The sequence below is a fragment of the Limulus polyphemus genome, unplaced genomic scaffold, assembly GCF_000517525.1.
Source record: "Limulus polyphemus unplaced genomic scaffold, Limulus_polyphemus-2.1.2 Scaffold4399, whole genome shotgun sequence".
Lineage (NCBI taxonomy): Eukaryota > Metazoa > Arthropoda > Merostomata > Xiphosura > Limulidae > Limulus > Limulus polyphemus.
The window spans coordinates 48852-60866 of NW_013670009.1; the positions used below are offsets into that span (position 1 = coordinate 48852).

At 36.5% G+C, this 12015-nt stretch overlaps 1 protein-coding gene across 1 annotated transcript in view; it reads right to left on the reverse strand.

The window, feature by feature from the left end:
* Positions 1–239: 239 nt before the first annotated feature.
* LOC106471084 overlaps positions 240–12015 on the reverse strand; it is a 35143-nt gene continuing 23367 nt past the window's right edge. Inside the window, exons 7-9 of the mRNA XM_013931672.2 lie at positions 10237–10419; positions 9748–9870; positions 240–6567 (exon numbers count right to left, since the gene is read on the reverse strand). Of these exons, the coding sequence (XP_013787126.1) occupies positions 877–6567; positions 9748–9870; positions 10237–10419 (5997 nt within the window). The 3' untranslated portion in view covers positions 240–876. The remainder of the gene's footprint in view (positions 6568–9747; positions 9871–10236; positions 10420–12015) is intronic.

The following is a 12015-nucleotide window of genomic DNA, read 5'->3' on the forward strand; positions in this document are numbered from 1 at the left end:
AAACAACTTAGTCATTTATTGCCGTAATAAAAGCCAGGAGGAAATGTTTCCGCCAGAGGTTCTACAATAATAACAATCAGTAGTTGAACATTAGGAGTTCTCCTTCCAACTTGGGAAGGATTAAATCCAACAAACCTTGAGAATGGTCGAGTCTTATGAATATTTGGTTGAATTGTCAGAAAAAAGGAGCACAACACTCTCATCAATAAATTACACATTAATGTTATTTTATGTATACCTTCAGTGTACATTTTATAATCACCGCTACCCTACGCCGATGAACGTTTTGATCAGAACATTATATACAATGAAAAAAGAAAACAGTGTAATGTTAACATATTTTATTTCGTGATAAGTAATTCTTCAACATTCAAATGTAAATTTCTTTCACTAGTGTCATATCCATTATTATTTAAAACAACAGCTCAACGAGTTGTTTGTTTTCATATCTTTTATATTGTTCATAACATATAATCCATAAACCTTACGTATCAAATGTCCCAGACAAAATACATCTTATTCACCAGACAAGAAATAAATAGGAAATCCCCAAAGCATTTAAGATTAGATAAGGATGCAAATAATAGGAATAAGCCGAAGCATCATGGTCGTTAGTTTGCCTTATCAGTTTTTAACATTAAAATAACATATTATGTATTAAATCCAAAGTCCTTACACATACGAAGCAAGTTCAAGCAGCATATCCCCTAATGAGATCAGTAAGTATAAAACGCATGTATGTTTATTTACATCTTCATATATTACGTGTCATTACTTATCATCACAAGCAAGAGATGACTAAATTGTTTCTTGATCTTATCCTTTCCGTAGACAAAACACTTATTCAATTTGTCAACCTATTTAAGACCTTTATTTTCAATTCTTTTTATGACAAGGAGGTCCCCAGTATGCCGAGTTACAGCCATAAATCCTGTTATCAAAAACAAGTTTGACCGGACACTCAAAAATGTGAAGAGTAAATTTGTTGATAGTTTTGTCCCAATAGCATTCATAGAATTGACTACAATCTTCAGGATGCCGAAAGAGACCTGCTCTAGAACAAGCTACATCAGGAATAGTTTCTTTGTCCTTCTCATCATCTCTTATAGTTGTCTTTCTAAATTCATTAACTATTCCCTGTTCAACATTTTCCTCACTAATACCTGGTTTCCGGAAATCTATATCTTGCGATATTCTTGGGCTACGCACTTCTTCGGATACCTGATTCTTGTTTTGATATTTAACCACAGAAGCCGGAGGCCGACTTGGTTCAACTGGTCCAAGATGCGTAGAATGATATGGAATATTTTGCTGGTAAGTTTTTTCTCTGTAATCAGTTACTCCTTCAGTTACTTTTTCACCATAATCTCCATCAGGTTCCTTAGAAAGTGAAATACCCTGACCTGTTGTTTTATCACCGTAAGCGTTCTCAAACACTGCATGATCTGAGTAATCTACAGGAGTGTTGTCATAATTAGGTTGGGTTTTATGTCGTTCTTCATTTCTAAGAACAGGTGTTGATGCTGTAGGAGATGCTTCTGCCAGCGATTCTACATCAATAACAATCAATGGTTGCACATTAGACGTTCTTCTTCCAAGTTGAGAGTCATTATTTTTAACAAACCTTGAGACTGGTCGAGTTTTAGGGGTATGTAAGTTTATTCTATCAAGGCTATCTTGAGCTGGAATAGTTGTATAGCTAACCACGTCTTTTGAAGCAGGAAGCGTAAGAGGCCTAGATGGAACAGTTGATAGTATGGTGTAAGTAGGAGCATTAGTGTTGGTTTTTGCGCCATTCTGTTCATTATTTACTAATTGTGGCTTTTGTAACTTTCGTGGTGTTTGATTATATTTAGGTAGCTGTGTGTATCTGTTATTTATAACTATTCTATTCACCGCTGTAGGAGGTGGGACAACTGAAACAGGTAGAAATGAGTATATTGGTCCTACAGGTTTTAATCGTTGCCCAAACACTGGGGCATTTGGAATGTTTGTTGTTTCTGGAGGAGGTCCATAAACATCTGCTTCTTCTTGTGGTTCGTACTTACGCGTGTATGTTCCAAAGGTAATCTTAGATGGTGGAAATAAAGGAGGAGACACAGTTGATACAATATTTTTTTGCAAAAGTGCTACATTATTTACCACTGTAGGCGTAGATCTGGTTTTTGGACCTACAAAGGGCCCATCAACATATCGATCTGAAGATGAATGTGTTTGAACATTATCTTTTTCTTGTGTTGGTTGATTGGTATGAAATGGAGACTGGAAGATATTTTCTTCTGTAAAATAGTTAACAGGAGTATTTGATGGTTTGGAACGTGATCCAATGGAGAAATGATTTTCAAATTTTGTAGGAGGTGCAGTTTTTCTTGTATTTTCTCCTTGCACTTCTAATTCATAGAATAAAGGCTGCTTATTATCATGTGGCTTAGCAATAGGAGGAGACGTTGATATAACCCTGGACTGATTTTCGATATTATTAGGAGGAACAGGCTTCGTTGTCTTTTTAAGAGGACCTTTAACTTCATAAATTAATGGTTGCTCTACAAAATGCTCTTCAACTAATGGCAACGTAGGCGGTGAAGAAATCTTGGGCTGTTTTGGCAAGGTTTGAACAGAAAAATATCCCTGGACATTTCTGGGAGGAATTAATTTATCTTGTTCAATAGGGATGGATTGTTTATAAATCACAAGTTGTTCTTGGGGATTAGGTGAAGTTGGTGGAAATGAAACATTGGTTTGTTTGATCGTAGGATGAACAGAAAAATACCCTTGAATTTTCCTAGAAGTAGCAGGTCCCCTAGGTTTTTCAACAGGTACACCTGTTTTTGGTCCACCACGAATTGGTGGACCCAAAGCTGGAGTAAAGTAATCAGTGTTGTGACAACAGTCTGGTCCAATATTTGTCCCTGATTTACATGCACAACCTAAATTATGTTTGTAATGATTTGGTGTTCTAGAAAAATGAGGAGTTACAGTAACCAGAGTCGGTTTGTCATTAGTTAACGATGTTTTGGGGTGTTTAGTTGGAAAATAAGTAATACTAATAGGGGGAGGCAGTGGAGAATATAAAGGTTTTTTGTTGAAAAGTTCACGTGAGCTAGGATATGGTCTACTTGGTGGACTTGCATCATCACTGATAAAAAGTGGTGGTTTAGGCGTGGGTTGATTAAAAGGGTGTTTTTCTTTTATTCCATCCTGGAAGGAATAAGACACCTGCTTAGGTGAAGCAGTGTTACGTGGACGTGGTGACACAGGACGAACTTCGTATAACTTGGGTTTATCTGATGGACTGCTTAAGTCAGTAAAATGCTTTGGTTCACTTGGTTCTTTTACAGTATATCTTTGAGGTATATCATGGTTCAAGTCTGTTTGTGCTCTTGAAGTATGGACCTTATTAGGTATTATTTGTTTGAAATGACCTATAGATTTTGGTTCAACTGGTCTCCTACCATTGAAATATTGTTTATCACCATGGATCACATCTCCTGCTAAACCACTTGTAAGTATTTCATCGCCACGTCCTACCTCTTTAACGAAACCATGAGTAGGCCCATCACCATAACTTGAATTTTCAAAAAAGCCAAATGACCCTTTGGGGCTATGTTTTCCATCATATATCACACCACGTACGAGATCCAATGGGCTTTCAGGCTCATGTTTACCATCATAATCTACAACCCTAGAAAGACTTATCAAAGTTCCATTGCTACCTTTCTCACTTTTTCTTGCAATTCCGTGAGAAACACGTCTGTTGCCATTTTTGTTAACTTCAGGATAATCTGATTGACCTACTGAGCCACGTACCCCAGAAAATTCTGTACTATCGATAGGACCATGTGTGTCTTTAGAATCATGTCTTCTTCTATATGCAAAATCTCTAGAAATTCCTGGCTTATCTTCAGAACCATTTTTAGTGTCATATCCATTAAATTCACTTAAACCTGGTAAATTTTTAAAATCACCTGCAACATCGCTGGTAGGACCCAAAATCCCATCAAATCTATGTTCTTTATTATATCTTATACCACTTTGAGGACTTGAAGAACCTCTATGACCACGTCTACCATCATATCCGATAATTTTAGTATTATCTAATTGCCTTGAACTGTCAGGTCTTTTACTAATCCTGTCAACGTGGAGAGAATCTATTTTGCTTGTAGGGCCATACTTATTGTGAAATTCTATGTCACCAACAAGATCTGGTGTCTTTTTAGATCCTGCAGGCCGTTGTTTAATATCAAAATTTTCACGATTATCAAAAACTAAGGGACCTCTAGAACCATATGGCCCGTCATATTTTACATCACTAACAGGACCTAGTAGACTTAGTCTTCTACCATCTTCTACTTTACTTTCAGGATCCAATAAACTCCCTGGAGTACTTTTAGCACCAAATACTAAACCACTGGAAGGACCTGGAAGATTTTTGGGATCATATTTATTAACGTCAGCAGAACCTACTGAACCTCCAGAAACAGGTCTACTACTGTATTCTATATTGCCTATGGTATGCACTAGACCTCTAGGGTCATCATGACCATTCCTATCATCGCGAATTACTATACCATCAGGATCTGGGAAACCTACATGCCCATGTCCCCTACTGTGTTCTGCACTACCAGTAGGACCTACTAGACCTTCATTGCCATATCCTATATCACTTAGAGGACCTTCAGAACTATCCCTATTACCATATCTTACAATATTTGAAGGATCTGAAACACCTCCGGGGCCATGTGTGCTGCTATATTTATTATTGTAAACAGGGCTTGATGAATCTAAAGAATCAGGCTTAATACCATAGCTTAAAACACCACCAGGACCTGAAGTACCTTCAGGGCCTTGCCCATCAACATATTCTGCACCAATAGCAGGAACTGATGGGTATTTAAGGTCATGTTGGCTATTGTATCGCACACCATAATTAAGACCTCGAGAAGTTCCAGGAGCATTTCTACCATCATGTTTTGCAACAACACCTGGGCGTCCAGGTCTTTGTTCTTCATCATATGCTGCACCACCACCAACAAGACGTGAAGAACTTACAATATCATGCCCAGTACGATATCCTACACTATCTTCAAAGCCCACTTGACTTTCACGATCACCTCTATCACTGTATCTTACAGCACTAACAGGGCTTCCATGACCTTGTCTCTTATCATATCTATTGAATCCAGATGGATCTGATGTACCTATAGAGCTATGTTTGTTGTCATGTGCTGTACCTCTAACAGAGTCTGAAGGAGGCCTAGACGTATGTCTTCCATCATATCTTAAGTTTCCAAGAGGAATTGTCTGTTCTCCATGATCACGTCCACCTATAAACTTTTGACTTTTTGTAATACTTGGCAGGTCCCCATTGCCATGTCCTACACTTAACTGAGCTCTTATGACAGAATTTGGTGGCACTTCAATATTACTTCCTATATCATCTCCTAAAAATCTGTTTGGACTTTCAGGGATAACTCTTATGCCACTTCCTATACTTCTAGATGGACTCTCAGAATCACGTCCACTAACATATCCCAGATTCTCATCTGGACCTAAAGGACCAGGTCCTGTTTCATATCCTACACTTCTGGCTTGACCACCAAGTTCAAGTCCTTCATCATATTCTACACTACGAGATGGACTGTTAGAACCTCGTCCATTATTATATCCTACATTTGCACCTAAATCAACCAATCCAGGCGTGCCTTTTGCAGAACTTTTAGGAAATTTTGCAAAGTTAGTATTTGGCCCTCTGGGTGTAGTTTCAGAAAACTCTCCAAAATGCTCATAACCAGATCTTTTTTTTGTTCGCAAGTTGCCTGAAGGATTTAATTGAGGTGTTATATGCCGATCAACACTTATAACTTTTGCGGTACTTTCAACATTTGGTGTAATTCCTCCATAAGGGCCACCACATCCTGGAACCAGCCAACGCCAATTACAGAGGAGTTTTTCTTCATCAAAAGCTAAGTCGAAGGGACACTTGAATTCAAATGCTTGAAGAGTGCCATTTCCTTCAGAGCAGTAATAGAACCACCTACAGTTTTCTGGATCTTGGAAGTAACCAATGTTAGAACAGACAAATGTTTTCCTCGGAACAGGCAAGACTTCACCAGATCCGTCACATGGCAGTGACCATGACGGCCAATTGCACACTTCGTATCTTTCATCGAACACGAGGCCATTAGGACAATCATACTGGAAAATAGTGTAATCATCAATATACTGGTCGAATTTTACACAGCGATAAAATTTAGTGCAATCGTCAGGATGTCGATAATAACCTTGTCTGGTGCAGATCATTCTCTCAAAAGTGTCGGAATTACTTTCTACTCGTCCGACGAATCCGTACCTATCCACAACATTTACAATTCTCGATTCAGCTCCTTCAAGATATGCTTCGAACTCGTCAATGGTTTTTGGATCCTTAGTCTTAACTGTGTCTGTAAACACTTTTCGCACACTTCGGATTAGAGGAAAGTCGCCATTACCGCAGACTCCTTCATAGTCATCATTATTAACAGGCCACATTATAACACCTCCAAGCTTTCGTAACAGCACATACTTGGTCTAGTAAAGAGAAATAATATATTTATGAGACATAATGAAGTATATTAAAATGTTTTTGTTTTTTCACATGTATTTGTAATATCATTTACCTCATTAATTAGACATATGGTAAATAACCAGTACAACATTATAAAAACAAGTTCTGCCACTACTTTTATCCTGCGTATTTTTAACTACCCATATCCAAGTAACCAGCACAACACTATAAGAACAAGTTGGTCACCAGTACCCTTGATCTTACGCATTTATAGTTTCACCGTAATAAATAAGAATTTAGTTTTAATAAACTGATAAAATATTGGTATAATTTCTCTATCTCTTCTACTGTAAAAATGAGCGCTTTGAAATATTTTGCAGGTGAAATGTATTACTTTAAAAACACATATGCATACTACTTGTGGGTAGTCTACTCGGTAGTAATCTATATCATAACTTAACAGTGATGGATAATAAAGGAAAAGAAAGATTCCTTTACTTAGGTGGAATCTCAGTTAACACTGATCCAATTTTAAATTTATGCGTTGTTAATTGGAGGTTATAGTATTGGAGGACTTAAACCTGTTCACATAAAAAAATCTGTAGCTAGTAGTTGAATATTAGAAAAACGATGCAGAAATTTCCAGCCAGTACATTTACCCAACATACTGTAAAGTTTCATGTTGTTTTGTTTCACAGTTGATAAAGAATAAATGACTTGCAGGATTTATTTAAAATGTAACACATGTATGTCATTGCTGTATCCTTGTGAAATTCCGGCCTTAAAATGTCTGATACGTTCGTAGTAATGACACAAAAACGATAATAAGATTATACACAGGTCAATAGAAAGAGGACAGAGTATTTTTTAGATAAATTTAAAATGATCTTTAAATTGAGAGTATATATTATTATTACTTTGACTGGAAATGGCAAAAACATTCGAATCACCCAAGGATAGTACAAAACACTGCCATTTCATATTTCCTTCCGTTAACAGACTGGATTATTTGATTTGATTTTTTTTATAAACAGTATTGAAATAAAATATTTGTTCCTAAATTAGATACGTACGTTAGAGATAACTAAAGTAAACTCTAAAATAAACGTATACATAATGCCTTTTCTAAAAGACTCGTATTTGAGCCTGATTGAAGGATGTCTGCTTGTTTTTGTTTGTTTCGGATATTTGTGCTAGATGCACAAAGGTTATCTACGCTAGCCGTCCCTGATTTTGAACTGACACACTAGAGGAAAGGCAGCAAGTCAACATCTCTCACCGCCAAATCTTGGGCTACTCTTGCTTAACCGTTACTTTAAATAGCACATCTACGGTCCCAAAGTGCGGAGCGCGTTTTTGCAGCAACAAGCCCCTAACCATTAACCCTCGGATTTACAGACTGAACACGCTAACTAATAGGTCACGCCCTGTCCATGACTTGAAGAAGTTACAAGGTTTACTGAAAGCCAGTACTTCTTTGTATATAAATATTTCAGTTAGCACATCGACTAAAGCATAAGGAGACATTAAATTATCATCTTAAATCTTATGTTAGTGACAAACTTTAAAACTCAAAATGCAAAGACCTTATAACCTATTATAAAAAAAAAAATCTCCCATGCCCCCTGTATTTATTGTTATTTTTTAACAACCAGGGCTAACAAATGAAAGCATTCCATCAAGGAGTGAGATATCATTGAAAATTCCGTTCCAAGAGAAATAAATAAAATCCTTTCATAATTTTCTAAATGTCTTTATATTTCCGAAAAATGATATCTGAAGTTCAATACTGTTTGAATATTAATAATGAAACGACAGAAACTACGCTGCAGCTATACTGATATTTTGATAAACACTACCTACATATTTTCATTAGTTTAAAGTGGAAGACAGATAACCTATATCACCAATTTTAGGTAATATCTGAAATGAGAAAATTAGGCGAGCACACTTAGAACGTACGTAAAAAGTTGCAGAAAATATTAAGTTTGAGTTACATGTTGAAACTCGGAATACTGTAAGACTACTTATATTTTAATACCAGTGTAATAACTGTTAATCCTGCGGTGCCAGGTGTGGCTTAGTAGTTAGCGTGACCGGATTGTGAATACAAGTGTACCTTATTATCATCCCATAACCGCAATATCGCTTCCGCACTTTGGGGTCGTGAGTGTGCTATAAGGGTGGCTGTCAAATCCCACTATTTAGTTAGACAAGAGTAGTACAAGAGTTGACGGTGCGTGATCTTGACTAGCTATCTCCCCTTTAGTGTATCACTTCAGAATTAGATATCACTGTGCACGTACAGCTTTGTGTAGCTTTCCACGAAAATCTGAAACAAATTAATCCTACAATCATGATTTTAGAAAGTAGTTTGTTTGTGGAAGAAGAATCAACAACATATGTATGATTATGGAAATTTTATTTACACTCCTAAATAAATCGAATATAATAGTAAACTATTGAGTGGCTTATTTAAATATAGCCCAAACTGTGTTCCAATACATTATTTTGAGGGCCCGGCATGGCCAGGTGGTTAGGGCGCTTGACTTGCAGTCTGAGGGTCTCCCTTTCAGCCGTGTGGGGCGTTATTATATGAAGGTCAATCCCACTATTCGTTGATAAAATAGTAGCCCAATAGTTGGTGGTAGGTAGTGGTGACTAGCTGCCTTCCCTTTAGTCTTTCACTGCTAAATTAGGGACGGCTATCGCAGATAGTTCTGATGTAGCTTTGCGCAAAATTCAAACCAAACCAAACATTATTTTGATACTATATAAACGTAGCTCTATTTTAAAAGAGTTTATATGTAAAAATAGGATTATGTCTGTGTGTATATGATTGCTAAGTGGAACTTTATTGTGAACACGGACTAATAGTGCGAACATACATAAGTGAAGCTAGTAAAGTTATACAAATTAATATTACCCCATGAATTGGACTTGGTACGAAAATGGTATGTTAATTATAAATGTGGACAATGGAAAAATTTAACAAACTGTGAGTAATGCAACAACAATGTAACAAGGGTTATTACCTAGGATTCAGTAACAGTGCAAACAAAATAACAATTCCAGGAGAAAGAGGAAGAGGTCTACGCTAAACCTGACCTTCCCTGGTTCAAAACATGGACCGAATTCCGATGAAGAAGAAGGCAATATAAAGCTCTTTTACTATTGTTTTTATGCTTACGTCGCTTTCTTACCTTAAGTCTGACACTGATTTCGTCATCGTAACCCACCCAATCTTCTTCATTGTAAGTGTAGGGGGAAGTTTGGTCAGTCTCTCTCAGCACTGACCAATTTCCTGAATTCTTGAAATCGCATACCTGACAAGAATTTTGGTTTTAATAATATTCATTAAAATACATAACTTAAAATTGTACTAGATTTCAATTCCAACTCGGTTGACTTTATTTTGATATTGGTTTCTTTAAATCATAAAACATCAGGTTGCTTTCGTTTACAAATTTTCTAGAAAATATAAGATTACGTTTGTTATCTTAAATTACTGTGCTTGAAAGGCAATGTAGCATCTATAATGTATTCAGAAATTTAATCCTTAATCAAATTAAATATTAATCTTCATTTATCATAAAATTATCTACTAATGTTTAAAGATTGTTCCAAGTCCATCTTTATAGAATGTTTTTGTTACTGCGTCGTAATGCTCAGTTCGTAAAATATTATCATACCTCTCCATGAGATAAAATTTTTCTTTTTCCTTTAAAGACCTTTCCTTCGATACCTTTCCTTAAAGAGTCTTCAACGGAGAGCCTATAGTCTGATGTTTTATAAGCCACTCCAAAGGTAGGGATACCAACTACAATCTTATCCTTTGGAACACTAAAAGACAACAGAAGATCCACGAGAGAGTCCTGAAGAATGAAATGTAATAGGTGATTAAAATATTATTAATGTTAAATGTGTTTTTCAACATAATTTTTTAAATTTGTTTTTAGAGTAGTTATAGATATTTCTGAATCGTCAAACATGTGAAAATTGTTTTAGATTTTTTAACATAAACATAAAACTTTCCCACAATAAAAGGGTAAATAATAATATAAGATACATTATTATGTGGAAAAACTGTGGCAGAAAGGAGTAGGTAATAATATGAGATACATTCTTAAGTGGAAAAAACTGTGGCATTGCTGAAAATTAAGCCGAAATGTAAAACAAGTTAATATAGACAGGTAATTTTTTTTTACAGTTTATGGGATTTCATACTTGAACGTGTGTATTGTTGTTGTTTCTTATTAAGCAAAAAGCTACACTAAGGGCTATCTGTGCTTTGCCCACCACGGGTATCGAAACCGGGATTCTAGCAGTATAAGACCGCAGACATATCGCTGTGCCATTCGGAGGCGAACGTGTGTATGAAACACAGAAAATAATAACATTGCTTCATAAGAATGTGTCACCGGGATGCTTTAAAACGGATCGTTTGAAACGATTAGAACCAAAATGAATATTACATACTTAAAAAAAAAAGCTTTGCAAGTTCTTTCAGTAGTAGTTCCACTGTAACCGATTAATTAGATTGTATTCTCTTTGTCCTGATGACCTTTCGTACACTACCAACTAAATCATTATGGTGTTTTTTCATACGTTAGAATTGTCAAGGGTATTCCAACATTACAATGCTTTGTAATATTATACCCCTAGATATATTACGTCGTTAAGAAATTAATGCCGTTTTTTTTTTAAATAAAAACAAAACTTGAATAACTTATATATCAAAATCTGGAGAATATGGTGGGTGGGGGAGAACTTCCCAATCCAATTTCATAATCTTGTGTTGCGTCATATGTACCACATGTGGACGTACATTGTCGTGGAGAAGAACAACTTCCGATTGACGAATGAAGGGCGTTTCTGATGAAAGGCTTGATTTAAACGTTTCAGTTGCTGACTATAGATGTCTGCATTGACAGTTCGCTGTGGATTGAGGAGTTCGAAATGAATTATCCCTTTGATGTCCCACCAAATGCAAAGCATCACTTTCTGCGGATGGAATACAGGTTTTTGGTGTCGGAAGTGGTTTTTGTCTAGGACTGAGCCAATATTCGCATAGAGAATCAATGTTTCATAACCGGTGACAATTCTGTCCAAAGATGGATCACGCGCATTACGCGCCAGAAAAGACATACCAACGCTCACACATTGGAAACGATGATCATCGGAGAGTTCGTGAGGCACCCAAACACTCTCTGTATGGAATTTGCCATATTCCTCAGATGTTTACGTATTGAGAGACATGCAATTTCAGGGCCATTTCACGAGTGTGTTGCCTTGGGATAGACTCAACAAGCGGCTTCAGAACATCAATATCAATTCCAACATGTCGGCCCTTGCCATCACAGTTTCTAGGCTAAAGTCACCTAAACGAAATTTGCTGAACCATCGTTGACATTTACGAACGTTCAAAACATTTCCATAAACTCCTTTGATTTTCTTTGTGGCTACAGAGG